Source organism: Bos taurus, chromosome 21, assembly GCF_002263795.3.
Source record: "Bos taurus isolate L1 Dominette 01449 registration number 42190680 breed Hereford chromosome 21, ARS-UCD2.0, whole genome shotgun sequence".
NCBI lineage: Eukaryota > Metazoa > Chordata > Mammalia > Artiodactyla > Bovidae > Bos > Bos taurus.
The window spans coordinates 61,218,698-61,243,858 of NC_037348.1; the positions used below are offsets into that span (position 1 = coordinate 61,218,698).

Sequence of the window (25,161 nt, forward strand, 5' to 3'; positions counted from 1 at the left end):
GTACTGGGTGGGGTGCCGTTGAAGCACTATTATTCACAAAGTGAATAAATTCTCATGCACTGTAGTTTCTTTTAAAAAACGGACCTATATCATATTTGTATACAATAATGGAAAACAGTCATTACTCTTGTTTTCTAACATATGTCCTTTAATTTTATTATATTTGGGGACTATCATATACTTCTTACTTTAAGTTTCAATAGCAATTGTTTCTATTCTGACTCTTTTAAAGACACAGTCAATCTTACCGACTAGTTCTCTAAATGTAAGTTCCAATTTAACTTGTTCAGGGGTTGATCCTCCTAGGAATTCAGTTTTAAACTCTAGATCTGTGAATGCTAAATGAAGAATCTCCTTCTGAAGTGACTTCTTAAACCATGGTCCTCTCTCTTGATCTGACCGAAGATCAGGTATTGGGAAGCGAACAGAAAGGTTTAATGCTGGCGTGGCAACTTGTACTGATACCCGGCAGTTTGCAGGATTATGTGAATCATCTAGAAATACTTCAGTGAAAGCTTTGTGCTGAAATACAAAAACATCAAAAATATGCCAAAATGTTAAATTAAGCAAATAAACACAAATGACACTGGCATTTAACATTACGATGTATATAATCACTATTTCCTCATTTAGGTTAATGCATTAAAATACAATTAATAGTACTATATTACTTTAGTGTAATGAAATTTATAATGCAACAGCTACCAACAAAAGTCAGAACTACTGGCAAAAGTTACACCCTCATATAAAGAAATTAATTCAAATAAAAACTGAACCAAAGGAGAAGATGCAGGTGCGTTAGATGTATATAATATTTTACTACAGACTAAGGGGCAATGTGTAAATTAGCTTATCAAAAAACTCAGTATGATTAAAAATCACTACAGAACTGAGCATTCAATCTGAAGGATTTCCCCACCAATATGCTATTTCAAAGACTCCAATGTAAAATCAGGTGAATTATGCCAAATGCAAAGGCCCATTCCTGATTCATCCTTATATTTCCAGAACTAAGTCCAAGCCTGGCACATCAAAGGTTTGAAATAAATATTCCCTAAATGACTCACTCTGAGCTCCCATCCAACCCAAGGATGTGACCCCATCAAATGACCCTTAGAAGCCCAAATATGCATGCAACATTGACTTAAAGCCACATTATAACAAAACAGTCAAAGTACATGCCTTTCAGATAAAAGTCTATTCATATTTTTTTCTCTGCAATGAATTACAACTTGTAAAGCTTTAGTCCAGAGTACAGTGTAGATGACAACACTCCTCAATTTCATGGATCAGTCTCTGACAGCCTAGATTAGAAAGTTCTGCTTTTATGCTAAGACTTGATCTGATTCTTTCTCTCCCCTATTATGACTTTCATATATTAATCCCCACTCTCAGCAAAAGTTGCTCCTTTTATAGGAGATTCAAGCGGTTCACTATAGGCGTGAACAAATGAAGTTTTGTGAGGATATTATAGTCACAGTTTATAAAACTCAGATAAACACAGAAAAGGAAATCTAATTCTACTACTCTACTGTAATCGATGCTACCGAATGGTATATACTTCCATTCAGTCTTTTTCTACACGATCTTACTTACACATTTATAATAGAAGCTTATGTGTATTCTACTTTTTTCACCTCATATTTCTTTAGGAGTCGTCTTCCTGTTGCTATACCTTCTTCGTAACCGTCACTTAAAGAGGCAGCATAACATCCCATTCAGTACACGATCACAACTCATTCAGCTATTCTACTACCTAGACATAAAAGATGCTTCCATTTTTTCATTATTACATATAATGCTATTTTAATAACAAATGCTACTTAATCTATTAAGACTACTTAACTCAGAAATCATCTCAATAAGTCTATTAGCTAGTTATAATTATGACGAGTATTTGCAACTTTTGAAACACTTACCAAACTAATATGCTTATTATATGAAGTATACATATGCGATGCCATCATCTCCACTGTAGTGAGTTTCTGTGGTTGAAGCAAGGAATTTAACCTGTCCACAATACTGATATCCAGCTCACAAAACACTGGATTTAACTTAACCTGTAATTCTGCCTTCTGAGGAATGGAACTAAGTCTTGCTTGACCAGCCTTAAAAAAAGAGAGAGAAGAAAAAGAAAGACTTAATATGATCACTGATAATTCTATAAAATTAAATCCTTGTGACTATGATACACTAGACATCAAATGAAAATTTACCGGTGGTGACCACACAAAAAGACCTCTTACCTGAGGTCCTTTATTCTCAGAATGCTTATAATGAAGCTGAAGACACACAGGGAGGTGAGAATCAGTTCGTTCTTTGGAATGGAACATCAAAAGCTTAAAAACAAAGAGGACGGTAACTTAAATGTACAATATTAAGATGAATTAACAGAGGTGATAATATAATAGTGGGGAGAGTTTTTTGAAGTTGGAAAGGCTGGTTTAAGCTTCAGTTCTGTCGCTTACCAGCAATGTGACTCTTGCACAAACTAGTGAGCTTCTGCAATCTTCAGCATCACATTTGCAAAATGTATGCAAATGTTCAAATAAAACACATTGAAAATAAGTCACCAGGACAAGGTAAAAGCAATAAAAATGTTACTTTGATAGCTTTTAAGTTTCTCTAGGACATGCTATTAAAGACAGGGGAAAAAATCAGATTAATAATAAATGAGCACAAGATATTCCACTTATCTTGCACAGTGCTTAGCACATAGTAGACATTCAATAGTATTTGTTGAATAATAGAATCTTCTAAAATTAAGCATGCTTGAAAAATGAGTGAAATTAAATCATCTGTCATAAACCTGTCTGACTCTAGAACAAGTCAACTCTAAAAATGTAACACATTCCAATAGTGGCCTTGAATATCACACTTAAAAATCTGTTTCCACAAAACACAAATGCAAACACACACAATAAACTTCTGCCGATACAACTTCCTATGCCTTTTTAAGAAAATCACTGCTGTTCACACAATTCTTAAAAAGCAAGACAGATGCAAAGAATAACCCTAAAGGAAAAGTATCAGCATTTACCTCTGTATAGTGAGGAGGAACAGAATGAGAATCAGTTGGAAACAGGCATTCCAAAAGTTCCATTTGCCCAATGGACATATCAGTACTGAAATATCGGGACGCCGATCTTTGTCTTTGTTCATAGGACACTTTGATGCCAGTGCCTATAAATCTGTCATAAAAAATGCAGCATTTGAGAGTTTCCGTATAATTCTAGATTAAATGATGTGTCAAAGAATACTGTACAGCTGTTAAGGCCTACCTGTGCTGCCAAGTTCAAACAGTTAGTAATAACTAATATTCTTAAGGATATTAACCAGAAAGATTACTTTAAATTCCCTGTTCCCTGATATAAGATAAAAAATCATATCCGTTGATAGGAAATTATCCAGGATTTTTTCCCCCAACATTGTCCTTCCCTCTTCTACATTTTAAAATTTACACTGCAGTGAAAAGTATCTTTAAAATCTGGAAAACATATGCATATAGTTTGTTAAAAATATCTAGAAGGATCATGCAGTATTTTAAAAACTTTAAAGTCAGTAAAACTCAAATGAAGGCCTAGCTCTAGCTTTTGTTGCTTTTATTGTATTTCCTACTGGTAGATATTTGCAACTGTCCAAAATGGGAAGGAAAAAAAACACTTTTGCAGTTTTATTATAAATATCATGGTTTTAACCTATTAATTTAAATACTTAAAATAGTTAAAGATAAAACAAAAGCCCAAAGTGTTTTCTAAAAATATTAATATATGTCCCTAAGTCATTATATATGACAGGACAATTTATAGGCTACTTTGAAGTTAAAATAGTAGTTACATGCTAACAATATTACACATAGTATACATTTCGTTATCTCCTTATCTATTAGGACTCAACCTATGGAAAGACAGGTAGCTATTTGAATAGCTTTAGTTTTTTTTTTTAAGCAGAAGTTGAAAATGTAGCATCCATGCTCAGGATGGGCCTCAGTTATCATTTCCCACCCAACAGTTAGTGGCACAGGAATCACTCTCGAGTCCCTTTTCTCTAGTCCATCTACTCTCACCACCACTGCCATCTCCGCTACGCCACTGACAGTAAGAACTATTTTTATGATCATAATGGTGTCAGTGGAGAATGATGGCAAAATGTGGTCAAAGAAACCTGAGAAGGGCACCTCAGGGAGCTAAAGATAACTTAGACAACTCCAAACAAATAGATCTTACATCTATATATTTCACATGCCAAATAACCTGAATGGGAGAGTCTATGGTAAACATCTTACAGTATCGCAAGAAATCCTCATTCATTCCACTCATTTACAAATCAAATGTGACTTAAAAAAACAAATGGAGATAGGTAGATAGATAAATGTAAAATTCACATCTGGTTCTTTTTCAAGGATTATTAACAAATTTAAGAGTTTACCTAAGGTGATCATGTGAGCAAGCTTCTGCAAATACTGCTCGGAAAGACTTAAAATCTTCTGTTGAAAATTGTGCTGGATCAATCTTTTCTATACAAGTAAAGAAAGCTATCGCCATTGGTGTCAATGGATTAACATTCAGTGATGATTCAGGTGGAGATAAAGGATCAATGTGAAGCACAGAGATTGAAAACGTTCCCACAGCTACTCTAAAAATAAGTTCAGGCCTGGATTCATCCACTGAAACAGACCTAGAGGGGAGAGCTGAAATACATGTGTTAAAATTATATTTAGAAAGTTAATACGTAAACAATCCATTATATCAAAGCTATAAAACATTTACTCATGTGTTAGTTTTAAAACTAAACTTGAGATTTTAGTCTTCAAAACATATGATCACACACAGTTTCAGTGATATTAAAAAAGGAAAATAATAAACTGTAATCTTTCTACATTTGATATGCAAGATCCTTGATATGTGAAGTACAAAAAAAACCCTGCTACAATACAAACAAAACTTTTGAATTAATAAAACTATACTGTGGAAATAAGTCAGAGATTAACTAGAAGCTGCTCATCAAATTTTCCTTTAATCCTGTGTCTATTTCAATTAAATTTTGCCAAAAGGAAACCTGAGGTTCTCTTTTAAGGGATGTGTAAACAGAGAAACAAAAATTAGACCAGTTGATTGAGACTCCTAAATTATAATAATAATATGAAACTTAGGGTGTACTTTTTACTAAATTATTTAATACACGAATACAATAAATAGGCAACTGTTCTAAAACATTTCATAGTGAATTGTTCAACAGTGCTTCATTTTCTTTCTAAACTTTGTTAAAAGGTCTACACCAAAAAAATATTTATGAAGAAAGAGAAAAGAATCAGTAGAATGGCATATTTTTTTAATAATTATTTTTAGATTCCAGTGGAAACTATCAACAAATGTCTTTTTTTCTTTTTTCTTACATACCAGTCTTTTGTAAAGATGCTGGGTGAACCAGGTTGGAGGGTAACGCTGATCCTCTGACTGGCTGTTCCTTATGATGATCAAGGAAGTCTCCCCATGTTGGCTGAAGCTAAAGTATAATTTTTTTAAGCATATGAATAAGGTGTAAAATTTTAGAAGTAACTTGTTAAAGAACAGAACAAAAAATTAAATACTTTACCACAGTAGTACTTAATGGAGATCCTGCTGGGGTGTTTGTATATGTACTAGTTAATGATAACTCAAGGTCCATATTTGGGGGTTCCCCAAGGGGTGGAAGAGAAGAGAGACTGTGCGACATGTCCATATCAGCCATGGAAAAGAAGACTTCTTCTTCTAGAGAGAATTAAACTTTGTCAGTTTTATTATAATTCCACCAATTCACATATTTAAATAAGATCTTCACATATATTAATGTATATTGTTCCCTCAGATCATCTGAGATATAGTGATGTTCTAAATTTTATGTTACTTCCAATGGGGTCACTTCTTTGCATTCAAGATATTAATGTCATAGTAAAAACTCAGCTGAACATAGATTAACAAAACGTTAAGCTAGCCCACTGGTGAACTTTTTAAAAAAATATATGATAAGCTGCTTCACGTGGTATAATGTGATGTCATTAAGTGTCATATGATTTTCAGATAGTATCTTGTAATCTCTGGTGTCATGGATACAGCTATTTCTTGAAAGAAAAAAAAAAGAGTTGTAAATTTTATTTACAATTCTATTTATGTTTTACTTCTTTCTGCAAATTGTTTTACCTTCAGGCAAATGAAGTTTGTTATGGCCAAAATTTCTTGAATAGATTTTAATTTTTTACTTAGGTCAACATTCCATATTGAAATTGATTCTTATTATTTAAATTGATTTGTATTAGTGCTTACACATTAAGACACACCTATAAATGCAAAGTAAACTGGGTAAACATTATGTTGTTTATTTACATATAACTGACAGAAAGATTAATGGACAAAGGTTTTTATTTAAAGGAATCTACTGTAAATCATTACGTAAGCACATAATTTGACAAAATGAACAATTATTCCCATTTTATCTTTTGCATAAACCCACATTTTTAATTGACTTTCCTTAGAATAAATCATGTTTTACAAAACAAGACTACACAATCAAAAAAGGATCCCGCACCACTTGTGTGCCAGTCACTATCAAGCTGTGGTTCGATCAACTTATACATTTAAACGTTCTTAAAGTGTAGACCGTTGGTTTTTTCATTACTCAACTCCATTTTATGGCGGCCAAAGTCAAATGTACTTTGCTCTATGATGATGATGTATCAATCTAGAGTCAAGTTTTTGAGTTGCTTACCCCGGCTAGAAGGTGTACGAGCCGTTTCTGTCTCATAAAAGCTTTGCTCTGAGGACACACCGGCAGAGAGGGAGTCTTTCCTCAAATAATACCGGTTCAATTCCATTTGAATTCGATATTCATCTTCTTGCTGCATGGGTCGGTTTTTTCTATCTTTATTAGCTAATCCAATTTTGCTTGAATTTTCTATGTGTATACAAAAGAAAAGCAAAAGAGTAATTAAATTTGGAGTTACTTAACTAAGCATTCTCTCCCAACCCACTTATCCAATGCCAATGGCAACTCAGTACCAGTCAGTGCAGAACCACCAGTATTTAATGTTATTCGGAGATCTAGGCAATAGCTCTAAACAGCTAGCTAGGAATCACAAGATCTTATCTATTATTAAATATACATGTCATTAAAAATTTTTTAAGTGTGTGCTATTTACTGAGTTTAACAATTATACTTTCTCAGTTGTATGAAGTACTACCTCCAACCAAGGAAGTCAGTCAGTCTGAATGCTAATCTGTTGCATCATAATGCAATTTGAAAGAATCAAATTTAACTACTGAGGATTCTAATTCACAATACATCTTTAAGTTCATACATTCCTATACAATAATATAATTTCCCATTTCTATGCTATATATTTTAACTAAATTTTTTTAAAGAACTAGAAGTAACAACAATTATACTTGCCTGGCCCAGCAATAGCTGCTAACATGTCCAAAAGTAAGTGCACCTGCCTGGGTGACAGGAACAGATGTATAGAGTCTATCTGCCCATCAATATCCAGCTTCAAAAAAAGAAAGAAAGGAAACTACTCAGAATGAACACTCTTTATAAACTCATCACCATAAATCCCAGTATTTTTCAGAACACCGAGAGGAATACTAATTAGTTAGCCTTGGATTCCTTCACCTCAGATTCTCTCTACTAATTCACACAATCTAAATGAAAAGACATATAAGGTCATCAACTTTTATTTTAAGAGGGAAAATCCTCCTGAGAAATTCCATGTCAGAAAGACCAATGTCACTCTTTGTGTCTCTGAGTTTTCTGAGTATTTAAGGTGCTTGAGGAGGCCTTAAGACATAGTCTCCAAGAAAATAAAGATAGCAACAATCTAGTATTCATTCCCATTATGGTTTCAAAAGACTCAAATCACAATCTTTAAAGCTTGATTCAAACCAAGGACAATAAATGTAGCCTTCCTAAGTTTGCCCATGGATCAATCACACTCCTATCTAGAACAGCAAGGACCTTCTCTATCAACAGTGTGCCCCTCCAAATGCCCACGAAACCTTCTCTCCACTGACATGAAGCCACAGCAGAGAGGATGCTCATGTGGAATTCCCTTCTCTTTTCCACCTCTTTGTCCGTCTTTCCTTCTAAAAATAAAAGCCCAATCCCACTCTCACTCTTGACTTCCGTAGCATACACTCTGACAAAAACAAACATTCTATTCCCTAAGTCACATTCTGAAAAGCTAAATATTCCTGCCTTACTTTTCATTCGTCTCTTCTTAGTCCTAATGTTAATACTGACTCCTATGATCTTTATGCCATTTTACAATTTAAAAATAATTCAATTAAGAAAACACTTATATTCAGGATATGGCATCTTTTACAGGAGAAAAACAAATTTCTGATTCTAAGAACATAAAATAAATTACATAGTGACTTTGAGAAATTTCCATGGTATAACTCATAAAGCAACAAATTCTCCAATAATAATCATTATTATCACCTTTTTTTGAGTATTGGGACACTGTGTTAGATGTTTTTATTTTATTTCCTCTAATTCTTAGTAGTTTTCCTGTTTTACAAATGAGAAAACAGGTTCACAAAGATTAATTGATTCACACAAGGCCATATAACAGATTCAGGGCCAGGATTTTAACCTAGGCTGACCCACAAAGTACTGGTTTTACGGGGCTCCTTACTGACTGCTGACTTCCCAGTCCTTAAATCAGCAAGGAGTTATGGCTGGGGACAGTGGGGAAATCTCTTTGTGATTATATGCTGAGCTTAAAAATTGATTTTTAATTTCTTAGCATTGAAAACATAGTCTCTAATATGCTTTCAGAATACATGATTAAGAGTTTCACTTCTAATTGTCATAGAAATATGTCATTATTAGTCATTCTGAGTTTGGCATACAAAGAAAAAAGTACATATAACTTTCCTCTGGAAATATAAAAGATAAAACATTTTAACAACTAAAATTTGTTGTTGTTGTTCAGTCACTCAGTCGTGTCCAACTCTTTGTGACCCAATGGACTGAAGCATGTCAGGCTTCAAATTTCAAACTCAGTGTAACACAGCAATTAAAACAAAATGTCTCTAAATTCAATTGAGGCAGGGCCCTATTTTCATATATAATGTATTTCTGAAGACATCTGATAAAACTAAATATGTGAAACACCAAACTTACACACAATTTGAGTGGTGAATAGTCTCAGAGAACTGAAAAAGTAACATGAAATCTCTCGTAACATTTTGATCCCATAGTTGAAAGACTTAAGTGCAAAGAGAGAGACTAAAGTTCAGGAGGTCTGTTTCTGGATGCTGCTATTCAGAACTTTAATTTCTCTGTTTAGCACTCATTTTCATCAAGAACAAAATGTACTCAAATATTCCAGTTGCTACAAAAAAAATTACCATATAGGCAAGAAGAGTTATCTCCAAATATTAAACCCTGGCTAATAGTTCCAGAGGTTCATCTGTCACCTAATACACAGATGTTCAAAAGTAACACCTAAAAGGCATTTATATAAATCAGTTCATAATGTGCAATAAGTTTGGATATGCACAAAAATCAAAAATACAAATGTTGAGAACTAGCAATAATTAACCAAAACAACCCAAGAAGGTATCGCCATGGTTCTTCCTTCTTAAAGGATTAGAAAATGCATTCTACAGAGGCATGGATGTACTCAGTTTCCCAAGGATCTTGGCACAGAGTAAGGATTCCTGTAGTGTTTACACATACCCGTGGCTCTCTGCTCCATTAACCATTCCATCCTGTTATGCTGTGAAGAGGCTTAAGACCTATGAAAGGGTTTCATACCACCTGAGGTAGAACAGCCATGAAATTAAAAGACACTTGCTCCTTGGAAGAAAAGTTATGACCAACCTAGGTAGCCTATTAAAAAGCAGAGACATTATTTTCCCAACAAAGGTCCATCTAGTCAAAGCTATGGTTTTTCCAGTAGTAACGTATGGATGTGAGAGTTGGACTATAAAGAAAGTTGAGCGCAGAAGAATTGATGTTTTTGAACTGTGGTATTGAAGACTCTTGAGAGTCCCTTGGAGAGCAAGGAGATCCAGCCAGTTCATCCTAAAGGAAATCAGTCCTGAATATTCTTTGGAAGGAGTGATGCTCAAGCTGAAACTCTAATACTTTGGCCACCTGATACAAAGAACTGACTCATCTGAAAAGACCCTGATGCTGGGAAAGATTGAAGATGGGAGGAGAAGGGGACAACAGAAGGATGAGACGGTTGGATGGCATCACCAATGAGTTTGAGTAAACTCCGGGAGTTGGTGATGTACAGGGAAGCCTGGCACGCTGCAGTCTATGGGGTCGCAAAGAGTTGCACACGACTGAGCCACTGAACTGAACTCTACTGAAGGAGAACAGAACAGTAATCAAAGAGGAGGAGGGATAATCAGTAAGAATAACATCAGGGAATTTCCCTGGTGGTCCAGTGGTTAAGATTTGGGCTTTTACTGCTGTGGACTCAGGCTCAATCCCTGCTGTCGACCGGGGTGCAATTCTTGGTCAGAGAACTAAAATCCCACAAGCCACGTAATGTGGCCAAAAAAAAAAAAAAGAAAACCAATCATAGTAATAGGAACATCAACATTTCAATCTGCACCTTCCTCCCCCTCCAACTCTAATCAGGTGCTCCATTTCAGAGAAAGAGTTCCAGGGATCCTTCAATCTTCTGAAAAGTTTTTTATGTGTGTTCACATGTATAGAGTGGTTCCCTCTTACACATTCCCACAGCCATGTCTATGCCTCTTATACTTTTATTAAGACAAAGATTGCATTCCTTTCATTTCTATGTCTGTCCCAACAACCAGCACAGGCTCTGGCATACAGTAGTCAGTCAAATGTCTAGAGCTAGTTATATCTGTGAAAATACAAATGAATAAATCCTGATATTTTCCTAAAGTGCATTTTACACAGATTATATGGTAAAATTAGGTTTCAGTTCAGTTCAGTTCAGTCGCTCAGTCGTGTCTGACTCTTTGCGACCCCATGAATCGCAGCACGCCAGGCCTCCCTGTCCATCACCAACTCCCGGAGTTCACTGAGACTCACGTCCATCGAGTCAGTGATGCCATCCAGCCATCTCATCCTCTGTTGTCCCCTTCTCCTCCTACCCCCAATCCCTCCCAGTATCACAGTCTTTCCCAATGAGTCAACTCTTCGCATGAGGTGGCCAAAGATAGGGATCAAGACCATCCCCATGGAAAAGAAATGCAAAAAAGCAAAATGGCTGTCTGAGGAGGGCTTCCAAATAGCTGTGAAAAGAAGAGAAGCAAAAAGCAAAGGAGAAAAGGAAAGATACAAGCATCTGAATGCAGAGTTCCAAAGAAGAGATAAGAAAGCCTTCCTCAGCGATCACTGCAAAGAAATAGAGGAAAACAACAGAATGGGAAAGACTAGAGATCTCTTCAAGAAAATCAGAGATACCAAGGGAACATTTCATGCAAAGATGGGCTCAATAAAGGACAGAAATGGTATGGACCTAACAGAAGCAGAAGATATTAAGAAGAGGTGACAGGAATACACAGAAGAACTGTACAAAAAAGATCTTCATGACCAAGATAATCACGATGGTGTGATCACTCACCCAGAGCCAGAAATCCTGGAATGTGAAGTCAAGTGGGCCTTAGAAAGCATCACTATGAACAAAGCTAGTGGAGGTGATGGAATTCCAGTTGAGCTATTTCAAATCCTGAATGATGCTGCTGTGAAAGTGCTGCACTCAATATGCCAGCAAATTTGGAAAACTCAGCAGTGGTCACAGGACTGGAAAAGGTCAGTTTTCATTCCAATCCCAAAGAAAGGCAATGCCAAAGAATGCTCAAACTACCACACAATTGCACTCATCTCACACGCTAGTAAAGTAATGCTCAAAATTCTCCAAGCCAGGCTTCAGCAGTACGTGAACTGTGAACTTCCAGATGTTCAAGCTGGTTTTAGAAAAGGCAGAGGAACCAGAGATCAAATTGCCAACATCCGCTGGATCATCGAAAAAGCAAGAGAGTTCCAGAAAAACATCTATTTTTGCTTTATTGACTATGCCAAAGCCTTTGACTGTGTGGATCACAATAAACTGTGGAAAATTAGGTTTAAGAACCTGAAAACAATAACCTGAAAGACACATAATTAACTAACTAAAAAAATTCAAGTTTCCTGACTCTCCAGACTGTTCAGTATTGCTCCCTAAGAAAGAGGTACAGTTGTCTTTACAGTGACTTCTACAAGCTATGCAACATTGGAAAAAACTCATCTCTTTTCATAAATATTATACAATTATAAACATGGACATTCTGTTCAAAATACACATAGGTGGATAGTTTTATATACACATAATTAAACATCTCCTTCAGCTAACACGGGGGCTTCCCCGGTGGCTCAGATGGTAAAGAATCTGCCTGCAATGCAGGAGACTCAAGTTTGATCCCTGGGTCAGGAAGATACCCTGGTGAAGGAAATGGTAACCCACTCCAGTACTCTTCCCTGGAGAATTCCATGGACAGAGAAGCCTGGCAACTATAGTTCATGGGGTTGCAAACAGTCGAATATGGCTGAGCAACTAACTTTCACTTTCAGCTAACACGCTTTCTTAATTTCTCCTTCTTTTAACTTTTTAATTTCATGATGAAAATGATTCTTTAAGAAACTCCTAGTTATCTGAACTAATGAACATTTTTGAAAGTGGGGGAAAGTTGAGCACAGGAGACAGTTTCAAACCCTGAGCTGCAGCAGATGGGCAAAGGTGGGCCTCAGGTGAACTCCAAGATATGCAGACAGAGGCACCAACTGCGGGTAAAAATGCTGACTCCAAGGCAGTGGGTAACCTGGTCACAGGACAGTCTATGTGAACCAGTCAGAGGGCCACAGCATAAAGAATGCCTCCAGGTTTACTTTATCTACAGAAAATAAAACAAATACTGACCTTAGCTCCAGGAAGTACTTCATTCTGTTTCAATGTGAGACTCAACTCCAGCCTACCATTGAGCCCTCCTATCTGCACTGGGTCAGAAGGTGCTACTTCTGGCAAGTTCCTTGTTAGTTGTGGGTGAGGTTCATAAACAATTTTTGGATTCCAGCTAGGTGACAGCTTTGGCTCTGTTTCCTACAGTAACGCAAGAAGAAAAAATGTAATTCCTTCCAATACTTTAGTGTAAGTAAACTGAGATGTAAAACATGACTGTTAATTTAAGAAGAATACAGTATTTACGTGACAACTATATTGTGACAATGGATAAACCAGTATTGCAGAACTAGCATAAAACATAGCACAGTAGCTTAATAAAGGCAAGTTATGGAAAAGTACTTTATGAAAAAAAGCACAGCATCTGTTCAAATTACATAATAAGAAAATTTAATATACATCCAATAATTAAGAAAATACGATTTGTGAAATAAAGTAAAAGACAAATTATGAGGTGATTGATTTATAAAAGGGCTCTCCAATCTAAGAAGGGATGAACACAGTTCTTTTTCCTTAATTATAAAATTCTTACAAGATATGACTTGTAACATAACATTTTCAACAATACATGCATCATGGAAGGTAAATGTGAATATTGCTTAGTTGCCTGTTTTTATTATAAAAAAGATATTAGATGTTAATATGCCATTTCTCCCTAGGACATAAAATCCAATGTTTCTCTATTAAATTAATACACAGCAAATGTATTTCTGGTAGAAATGGCATTAATTACAAATGTATTTTTTTTACAAATGTATTTTTAAATCTGAAATATATGTCCCCATTACTGAATATTTGTGTTAACTCTCAGATCACAAGGAAACCCATCAGTACACATCACACATCCTAGGAAATTTTAATAGTTCTCAAGTAAACCTTCTGAAAATCTGTGAATTCATTTTCTGGCTTCTCTGATTTGTTTTCCTTACCACTGGCACAGTTGAACACACTGGGGAGGATTTTGCAGATGCAGAAAACTCATCCCAGAAGAGAGACACTCCAGAGAGCTGAAGTAACTTGTGAGCAAAAGCTGTGGGTTGATGTACGTTAATTCCTGAGGACTCGTCAGCAGTTTCATCACAGTACATGGTTCTGAAAGTTAAAAACAAAAAGAGCATTTGCATAAAACTCTTAGGAAGACCTATTTGCAATTATAAGAAATAAACTGCCTTATGATCCAGCAATCCCACTGCTGGGCATACACACTGAGGAAACCAGAAGGGAAAGAGACACGTGTACCCCAATGTTCATCGCAGCACTGTTTATAATAGCCAGGACACGGAAGCAACCTAGATGTCCATCAGCAGATGAATGGATAAGAAAGCTGTGGTACATATACACAATGGAGTATTACTCAGCCATTAAAAAGAATACATTTGAATCAGTTCTAATGAGGTGGATGAAACTGGAGCCTATTATACAGAGTGAAGTAAGCCAGAAAGAAAAACACCAATATAGTGTACTAACGCATATATATGGAATTTAGAAAGATGGTAACAATAACCCTGTGTACGAGACAGCAAAAGAGACACTGATGTATAGAACAGTCTTATGGACTCTATGGGAGAGGGAGAGGGTGGGAAGATTTGGGAGAATGGCATTGAAACATGTATAATATCATGTATGAAACGAGTTGCCAGTCCAGGTTCGATACACGATGCTGGATGCTTGGGGCTAGTGCACTGGGACGACCCAGAAGGAGGGTATGGGGAGGGAGGAGGGAGGTGGGTTCAGGATGGGGAACACGTGTATACCTGTGGCGGATTCATTTTGATATTTGGCAAAACTAATACAATTTGTAAAGTTTAAAAATAAAATAAAATTAAATTAAAAAAAAGAAATACACACAGCTGCTGAAATTAAAGAAATTTTTCAAGTGTTAGCTCTTCTTAGAATATACCTATCACATATGTGTCAGCATTATCATGCTTTACTCTCGTAAATATTTTCATGAAGAAACATTAAATTAACCCCAAGAAGGTACTATTTTGAGGCTCCTAAATTTGGGGAAAAAATGAATAACTTCCTAAAGTTAGCTCCAAGGAAAATAATTCCTGTGCTCTCTCACAAACATCTCTTGAAACACTGAGACAGCACTTGACTCTAAACACGAGTGTGATGTGTCATTGCTTGAATTTCTGTAACTATTCTATGAGTCCTTACCACTCATCTTCAGCTTAAATTAAACTGTTGTTGTTGTTGTTCAGTAGCTAAGTAGTGCCTGATTCTTTGTGCAGCACATGCTGTGTGCCCTGCAGCATGCCAGGCTTCCCTGTCTTTCACCATCTCCCAGTTTGTTCAAACTCATATCCATTGAGTTGGTGGTGTCGTTCAACCACCTCATCCTCTGTCATCCCCTTCTCCACTTGCCCTCCATCTTCTTTTCAAATGAGTTGGCTCTTTGCATCAGGTAGCCAAAGTACTAGAGCTTCAGCATCAGTCCTTCCAAAGAACATTCAGGACCAATTTTCTTTATGATTGACTGGCTCGAACTCCATGCTGTCGAAGGGACTCTCAAGAGTCTTCTCCAGCACCACAATTTGAAAGCATAAATTCTTTAGCGCTCAGCATTCTTTATGATCCAACTCTCACAGACGTACATGACTACTGGAAAAACCATAGCTTTGACTAGACGGACCTTTGTCAGCAAAGTGATGTCTCTGTTTTTTAATATGCTGTCTAGGTTTGTCATTGGAGAAGGCAATGTCAACCCACTCCAGTACTCTTGCCTGGAAAATCCCATGGACGGAGGAGCCTGGTAGGCTGCAGTCCATGGGGTTGCTAAGAGTCAGACACAACTGAGCGACTTCACTTTCACTTTTCACTTTCATGCATTGGAGAAGGAAATGGCAACCCACTCCAGTGTTCTTGCCTGGAGAGTCCCAGGGACGGGGGAGCCTGGTGGGCTGCCGTCTATGGGGCCGCACAGAGTCGGACACGACTGAAGTTACTTAACAGCACGTTTGTCATAGCTTTTCTTCCAAGAAGCAAGTGTCTTTTAATTTCCAGGCTGCAGTCACCATCCACAGTGATTTTGGAGCCCAAGAAAATAAAATCTGTCACTGTTTCCAAAGTAATACTGTTCTAAATGCAGAAGATTTTAGATACTTTTTAAATACACCATTTTAAGGTAATGCAACTTAATTTCAAAGATCTGTTAACAGTAACTGATTCACTAATAGGTATATTTTGTCAAAGACAGAAATCAGAACATATCTGTTTAAAGCTCAGTAAAGGTTCCCAACATATCCACAAACAAAGTGTCTTTGGTGCTCGGTGTACATACTTCACTCTGCTCATCTCTGCTGGCAGTTCATGTGGCATTAAGACACTGGTGAAGAGTCATAACCTCAAAACAACACTCTGCAGTGTGTATGTAAATCAATCCCTGTTTTAGTCTATTTATAGGAGTTCCAGGTGGTCATACAGTGAAAACTAAAAGTGATGTATTTATATCTTTTTAACTAATCTCTACTGTACATACTGACCTTAAAATACCCTCACAGAATCCCCCAAGAAAACAGCAGTCTTAGCCTAAAGCAGCAAATAGATAAAAGGAAGCAATGCAAAAATCCTTTCACAGTAATGAGATACATCTAAATAGTACATTGTTCATATGAAAAACCTGAAATACTCCAACAGGGTACCTTAAATTTAGTATCACTCAAATAGTCATTATTTTGACTTGGTATCAGCTAAATGAGAATTACTTTGTGAATTCAAATATTCAAATAGTTATACCCCAACTGGTACTTTGTTTTTAATAACTGGATTGGAACACAACTTGGAGAACAACACTTTACTCTGAAATAATGTAATATATTAACTGAATATAATCACATCTAATCTCCTAACAGCATATTAAAAAGCAGAAACATTACTTTGTCACAAAGGTCCATCTAGTCAAGGCGATGGTTCTTCCAGTGGTTCATGTATGGATATGAGAGTTGGGACTATAAGGAAAGCTGAGCACAGAAGAATTGATGCTTTTGAACTGTGGTGTTGGAAAAGACTCTTGAGAGTCCCTTGGACTGCAAGGAGATCCAACCAGTCCATCCTAAAGGAGCTCAGTCCTGGGTGTTCATTGGAAGGACTGATGTTGAAGCTGAAACTCCAATACTTTGGCCACCTGATGCAAAGAGCTGACTCATTTGAAAAGACCCTGATGCTGGGAAAGATTGAGCGCAGAAGGAGAAGGGGACGTCAGAGGATGAGATGGTTGGATGGCATCACCAACTCGATGGACATGGATTTGGGTGGACTTTGGGAGTTGGTGATAGACAGGGAGGCCTGGCGTGCTGCGGTTCATGGGGTCGCAGAGTCAGACACGACTGAGCGACTGAACTGACTGACTGACTGAATCTCCTAAAGTATCCTGAATCTGATGAGTCAGATCTTATTATTTATAAAGAAAAGAACTGGGTAATTTGTTTTCAGATATAAGAAGTCTTACCTTTCTATTCGAATTTCAAGTGCAGTTCCAGTCTTGGAATTTTCTGGCACGTGTTCAATTCTCAAGACAGTGTCTATAAAAGTGACCTTTACTCTTCTTAGTACTAGAATAAACCAAATAAATACTAAATTAGTTTAATAAGAACTTACAAAATAAAAGTTGAATTTCGTACCTTAAAAAAAAAAGCCCCAAATTTTGAGTTTTGTAATAAATATTTTGTGGGCTGAGAACATACAGCGTGTTACATCTCATCCTGGGGCAATGACTAACACTGTCTGTTGAATTCTAATCCCTTCATTATGCAAGCGTAATAAAATAAAGGAGAAACTAGGGTGAAAAAACAACATGAAATTAAACTGAATACTGTGTAATTTTTTAAATTATTTGTTTGCTTTTGGTGGTGCTGGGTCTTCAGTGCTGGGCTCAGACTCTGTCTAGGTGGGGCGTGACGGGGCTACTCTTCATGGCAGAGCATGGGCTCCAGCAGTTGCAGCACACGGGCACAGGAGCTGTGGCACAGCAGCCTAGTTGCTCCGCAGCATGAGGAATCTTCCTGGACCAGGGATCGAACCCATGTCCCCTGCATTGGCATGTGGGTTTCCATCCACTGTGACACCAGGGAAGTCCAAATACTGTATAATTTTTTAAATAACTTCAATTCTAAAGTTCTGAAGTAAGAATAGCAATTTTTTAAAAAACTACTCCAATGAGTTTTTCTTACACAATACATACTAAATCAAGGTACTAAATTATTAAATACAATCTAAAATTTTTTTAAATACTCAATAATGCCAAACCTGTTTCGATGGTTTCAGCAAACTTTTCAAGTCCTTCAAAAGGCTGAGATCCTTCTCCTTGTTCATCTGTTAGTTTCTGGCTAAGACATTCTTTTGCCAATTGCATACTGCTGGTCATGAAGCTTGACCAATACATGGGCTCAGAAGCAGATGCTGCAGAAAATACAGACAAATCCTCAATAACTTCTCATGGTTACAACTAAGCCATTCCTTAAAACTACACATTTCAAACTAATAAGTTCTTAATCCCCCAAGAGATATTTAGCATCATGGTATCACCCAGGGATACAGTATTCTAGAACTTACTCCTGAGATTTAAACATCACCTTATAATATCCAAGAAGGGAGGAAAAAAATCACAGAAAGAAGTTGAGACACATGTTCTCATTACATGGTATATATCTGCCAAATACTTATTCACATATTTACTCAAGTATTTAATGGATATTTTATATGGGTGGTATTGTTCAAAATGCTGTAGAACAGAGGTCAACAAAATTTCTGCAAAGGATCAGATAACAAATATTTGAGGCTTTGAGGCCATATGGTCTCTATCACAACTACTCAACTCTCTCACTCTAGTACAAAAGCAGCCAGAGAGAATTAATGAATGAGAGAATACGTACACCAGGTGATATTTCAATAAAAATTTATTTATAAAAACAGGTAACAGACCAGACTTGATCTGCAGGCCATAGTTGGCTGACTCCGTTTATAGGGTAGAAAAATACAATAATTATTAAATCTGCCCTCAAAGAGACTACAAGATAGTGGAAGAAACGAGATATAAATAAGAAGAATTAATAGACAACCACAGAGTGTCAACAGAAAATATCATATCAGGTAAGAGAAGAGGCTAAATCTTCTAGTTAAGGGAATTCAGCGGAAAGTAGAGGTAGCAGCCGACGTGGGCTTTAGAAGGTTAGTATAAATGCAGACAAACCAGAAGAGCAGCCTTGGAGAAGGAACACACAAACTGTGTAAAGTCCTTTCCAGGTATATCCTTATAAAAGAACTCTATCACACTTCCTTATGTTATCTAAAACAAACTGACAAGAGATTACTAGAATTATTGCCTTCTAAAATTAAAGTTAAAAGTCCTTCTAATGAAATATTTTTAAAATAAGGGTAAAATATTTCACTTTCCATAGGAATGTACTAGTATGTCTCCTCAGCTTGGTTAACATATAAAGTATTCTTGTTAATTAAATACCAGGTTACTAATAATTTCCATGCACAGATGTTTTAGGCAAAACTTGGGATCATAACTCTTCAAACATAACATCTTTACAAACATCAATTGTCACTGGAAGCATTTACGCTCATAATTTAAGATGATTCACCATCACAACCTTACGAGCTTATAACATGCCAGACACAACTACTCTTCAGTAAGTCCAGTACACAGCACAGCACAGTGGTAAGAACAGCCGGTCCAGAACTAGACTCCCTGGGTCCAGACCCTGTCTTCTCCACTTAACTAGCTATGACCTTGGTCAAGTTATTAAATGACAATTTATGCATCAATTTCCTATTCAGTCCAATGAATACAATTAAAAGGATCTATTTCAAAGAGTTATTGTGAGGATACTACTTGTAAACTACTCAGAACAGCATCTGGCATGCAAGAAGCACAATATCCAGGTTTGATAAATCAGAACCCATCATATGCATAATTAAAGCTACTATGTGTATATACTCGTGAACAACGGCTTACTACTACTTTAAAACTTTCCCTCCCAAAGTTTTCTTTTGAAAATGTTCAGTCCTAAGATATGTACAATGCATACCCTGCACCTAGATTCATCAAGATTACACATACGTGCACACACACTCACACACTCATAGACTCACACACACAAGCTTTCGCTAAACTAGATTTTGTAACACTCATCCCTAACAACTGGAGTATGTAACTCCTAAGAATGAGATCAGTCTCCTGCAAAAGCTCAGTACCATTAACACACCCAAGTGATGTGACATCAACACAATATATTATATACATTCAGTGAGGTGGCTCAGCAGTGAAAAATCTACCTGCAATGCAGGAGACATGTGTTCAATCCCTGGGTCGGGAAGATCCCCTGGAGGAAGCAAGAATCCTGCAAGCCACTCCAGTATTCTTATCCAGAGAATCCCACGGACAGAGGAGCCTGGCGGGCTACAGTCCAGGGCGTTGCAAGAGTCGCACACGATTTAGCTACTAAGCCACCACTATCACCACCATACATTCAATACCCCAATCTTCCCACCTGCCTCAACATACCCTCCACAGGAAAAAAGAAAAAAAGTTACATATTGCAATTAGTTATCAAGTCTTTAGTCTCCTTTAATCTAAATAGTTCCTCTACCTTCACTGTCTTTCATAACTGAACCTTTAAAAAAAAAAAAACAAAAACAGTACCGACCACCTAGTTAACAGGCTTTCTCTCGTTTTGGATTTGCCTGACTGCTTCCTCAGTGTCTGACTCAGACTAACCACTTTTAGCAAGAACAGTACATAAGTGAGCCCCTCCTTCTCGGTCCATCACCTCAGAACACATGTGCCGTCAGTGTGACCCACTGATGATGAGATCAAGTCTGCTCACTCAGTTATGGTGGTGACTGTCAATTTTCTCCACTGAGAAGAAACTTTTTCTCTCTGCAAATAATACGTAAATGGAAGGAGATATTCTGATACTGTCTAAATATCAAGATCCTCAACCCTTCAGAATGGTGTCAGCATCAACTGATGATCCTCACCTGCATTAATTTCTACTATGGTGCTTGAAAACATGGTGATATTCCATCTTTTATTTTTTATATGTTTATCAGTAGTGGCAATCCTTCTTCTTTCCCCCCTTACGTACTTATTTACTTATTCGTAGTAACATGGACTTTGGGTTTTGGTTTTTCTTTTAGTGCATTATAATTCATTATTGTCATTATCCTTTCTGATACTCAAATTTTCCAGACTTGGCCAATGGGAGCCCCTTCAAACCCAATCCTGTGTCCTTTTAACATTTCTCCATCAGTCTTTGAGCACTTCCTTGCTTCTGGCACAATACTTTGAACTTTGAAAACATAAATCACTTTTTATTCAATATCTTATAATAACCTACAATGGAAAAGAATCTGAAAAAATATATAGATCTATATAAAAGAACATGTACACACACACACAGATAAATGAATCATTTTGCTGTATACCTGACATTGTAAATCAACTATACTTAAAAAAAAAAAGCATATGTCACTTTAGATAACTGGAAACCAATAACTAAACCAATCATCTATATACTCAAGTTCTTATGGGTAAGGAGAGAGAGAAATAACTCTGAAGATACAATCACACCCACCCCCCTACATGGGCCACATCCTAAAATTTTACCTACTGAGAATCTTACAAATACATGCAAGGTACTAAATTAAATACTCAACTTAATGCAATTAGACTACTTTCCCAATCTCTGAAAAGTAAAAATAGAAACAAACAGAAATACCTAACACACCTACCTAGGCGGGGTCGAGGTCGGAAGACCATTTCTAACCCCCTCACTTCCAGTGCACAATTGTCCTGCAACAAGGAGCCCCATGGAACGGACAGAGAAATTGACTGTATGAATCCTTCTGTGACTTCTAAAGGTGCATCTGCTGACTCCAGGATCTCATTGAGACACTAAAGAGAAAAAACAAGTGCATTTTGAAATCACAAGAACAAGAAAGTAAAACTGTTAACTTACTCAAAGAAGAAAGAGAAGAGTGAAAAAGCTGGCTTAAAGCTTCACATTCAAAAAACTAAGATCAAAGCATCCAGACCCATCATTTCATGGCAAATAAATGGGGAAAAAGTGGAAAGAGTGACAGATTTTATTTTCTTGGGCTTCAAAATCACTGTAGATGGTGACTGCAGCCATGAAACTAAAAGACACTTGCTCCTTAAAAGAAAGGCTATGACAAACCTAGAGAGCATATTAAAAAGCAGAGACATCACTTTGCCAACAAAGGTTCATATGGTCAAAGCTATGGTTTTTCCAATAGTCATGTATGGATGTAAGAGGCAGAGCACTAAAGAACTGATGCTTTCGAGTTGTGGTGCTGGAGAAGACTCCTGAGACTCCCTTGGACAGCAAGGTAGTCAAACCAGTCAATCCTAAGGAAAATCAACCCTGAATCTGCATTGCAAGGACTGATGCTAAAGCTGAAGCTCCAGTACTTTGGCCACCTGATGCAAAGAGCCGACTCACTGGAAAAGACCCTGATGCTGGGAAAGACTGAGGGCAGGAGGAGAAGGGGACGACAGAGGATGAGATGGCAGGATGGCATCACCAATTCAATGGACATGAGTCTGAGCAAACTCTGGGAGACAGTGAAGGGCTGGGAAACCTGGCATACTGCAGTCCATTGGATCACAAAGAGGTGGACACGACTTAGTGACTGAACAACTGAACAACAAATACGTTTATACATGTCTCAGGCACTAAGGATAAAGAAATCAGAGACCAAGACACAGATGATTCCTGGTCCTCAGTAAGCTGACAAAATAGCTTACTACGAAAGACATATGTGATGAGTTGAATGACAGAGGAAATACACTGTACTACTTTAGCTTGTAAAAGAACCTAGTCTGGAGATTCAAGGCAGGCCACCTGAGGAAGTGCTATTTAAAGCTGAGACCAAAGAGCTGAGGAGTTAATTGCACACAATGGTCCAGACAGATACAGTAGCATGTAGAAGGATTCAAGAAAAGCAGAGGTCAGTATGTGCAAATACATATATCTGAGACACAAGAGTATTTGGGCAGAGGGAAAAAGCTGCTTTAGGCTTCAGTGTAGCATGCCAGGCTGATGAGCCAGAGATAAGGCTACACAGATAAGGGTGAGCGGGATCCAAAAACCCTTGTAATTAATGTTAAAGAGTTTGAAATTTATCTCAAGGGCAATGTGAAACCACTGAAAGGTTTTAAGCAAGGGCGCCATGATGAGAAAAGAACTATCCCATGGGCCACTCACAGGAGGAAGCAAAACTCAAGCAGAAAGGCTGTTACAAATAAGAGAAACTAAGAGAAATTGGCTTGGCAAGGATAGGGACAATGAGAAGAGCAAGAGGTGGATGGATATTTTTTATAACATATTAAGAAGTAGAAATAACTGGCATAATGAGTGGAAAAGAAAAGAATCAAAAATAATTCCCAAGTTGCTGGCCTGGGCAACGGCTTTGACAGTGATGCCATGTACTGAGTTAGGGGAGGGAGAGGTGAGAAGCTCAGTTCCAGAGAGTGTATTTGAGCAGACTCCCAGGTGGAGATGTCCAGGACACAAGTGGGTGCTCTGGTCTAGAGTTCAGGAGAGCCATGGGGGCCTGTTATACAGAGGGGCTTTATAAACACAGAAGGTAAATGAAGCCACAGGAGTGAGGAGAGACAGACTTTTACAACTAACATAGAGTAAAAAGGCCAGAGACCTAGGACAGAATCCTGATAAACACCAACATTTAAGAAACAAGTCAAGAAAAAGGAACTTGCAAAGTGAACAACAACAAAATAATAATAAGCAGAGAAGTAGAAAGAAAATCAAGAGAAACTCTTGTCCCAGAAAATTGTGGAAACATAACATAAAGAATGATCAAGTGCAACAAAAACTACAAGAAGTCAAAGACCTTTTTAATGTCCACTGAACTTAGTGACAGGGTTTAGGTGATCCCACTGAGAGCAATTTCAGTAAAGGGTTAACTACAACAGAAGGACGACAGATGGATATAAACACAGTTAGAAGAATAATTAAATGGGCTTTTTTTAACAGACAATATACTTTTACATTAAAGCAATAAATATTTATCAAATGCCAGTCTACATGAAGATGCTTCCTATATGCCATGTTGCATAAGGGCAGTGTTGTAATTCTTCATCTACAAAGCTCACATTGAATGTGGAGATTTAGAATGGCGCACATTATTTCACTGGAGGTTACTATTTTAACAGGCTTTCTTCACACTGGTATTTGTGTGATCCTACAGATTTCCTAAAGAGTACATGAGCCTGGCTGGTTTTAAAGTATAAGTATCCAGATCCCTAAACTCCAAATGGGCTTTCCTGGTGGCTCAGGGGTGAAGAATCCACCTGCCAAGCAGGAGACTTGGGTTCCATCCCTGGGTTGGGAAGATCTCCAGGAGGAGGAAACGGCAAGGCGCTCCAGTATTCTTGCCTGTGAAATCCCACAGACAGAGGAGCCTGGAGGGCAACAGTCCGTGGGGTTGCAAAGAGCAGGACATGACTGAGAGACAGAGCACACACGCAGTCTCCAAATATGTTCTTTCCTAAAATGGACCTTCTGAGAAGCGGCATGGGGTTGGGTCCGCTTTCCCACATTCCCTTGTACAGTCCCCCTCTCCCACTGAGCCAAAAAAACGCGCTATCTTTTCCCCCTCCTGAATCATCCCTTAGGCACTGTCTAGGATATAAAAATCTTCAGGCAGAACCACCAATTAAGTCTTCTGGCCTTTTCCCATTTGACACACATTTTTTGGCATTGCCATAAAAAAGATCAAAGAACTAAGTGATTCTGTTACTGCAAAATCCCTACAATTCTCATCTACTTATTAATGACAAGTGTTTCTCAAGCTTATGACTATCTTAAAAGTTTAGAATGCAATTTATGCTGAACCCTATCAAATTCTAGTTGTAAGTATATTCATCCAAGGATACCTGAAGAAAGCAGGGGAAAGGAGAAAACACACCCAAAACATCAATAAATATATTTCTAATAAAAGTTCTTATGTTTAGTTATTCAAATGTAAAATATATTATATTGTTTTGATCAACTGCACTTATAACTGTAATAACAAAACAATCCAGAAGAAAAATTTAATACTTAAAAGTTTAATGATATGTGAAGGAGATACTGGTAAGATCAACATGGTAAGTCCTGGAGCAAACCAATTAAATGACCAAAAAAATTCAAAAAAAAGAA

At 37.2% G+C, this 25,161-nt stretch overlaps 1 protein-coding gene across 7 annotated transcripts in view; it reads right to left on the reverse strand.

The window, feature by feature from the left end:
* ATG2B (autophagy related 2B) overlaps positions 1-25,161 on the reverse strand; it is an 81,474-nt gene that overhangs the window by 51,141 nt on the left and 5,172 nt on the right. For 6 of the 7 annotated variants that reach the window (XM_024981791.2, XM_024981790.2, XM_005222200.5 and 3 more), the window contains exons 2-15: positions 21,710-21,872; positions 18,215-18,367; positions 17,418-17,520; positions 13,894-14,056; positions 12,926-13,105; positions 7,426-7,522; positions 6,745-6,930; positions 5,596-5,750; positions 5,400-5,505; positions 4,429-4,690; positions 3,041-3,191; positions 2,247-2,339; positions 1,920-2,108; positions 249-522 (exon numbers count right to left, since the gene is read on the reverse strand). In XM_024981791.2, the coding sequence (XP_024837559.1) occupies positions 249-522; positions 1,920-2,108; positions 2,247-2,339; positions 3,041-3,191; positions 4,429-4,690; positions 5,400-5,505; positions 5,596-5,750; positions 6,745-6,930; positions 7,426-7,522; positions 12,926-13,105; positions 13,894-14,056; positions 17,418-17,520; positions 18,215-18,367; positions 21,710-21,872 (2,275 nt within the window). The remainder of the gene's footprint in view (positions 1-248; positions 523-1,919; positions 2,109-2,246; positions 2,340-3,040; positions 3,192-4,428; positions 4,691-5,399; positions 5,506-5,595; positions 5,751-6,744; positions 6,931-7,425; positions 7,523-12,925; positions 13,106-13,893; positions 14,057-17,417; positions 17,521-18,214; positions 18,368-21,709; positions 21,873-25,161) is intronic. The other variant, XM_024981792.2, reaches the window with a different exon arrangement.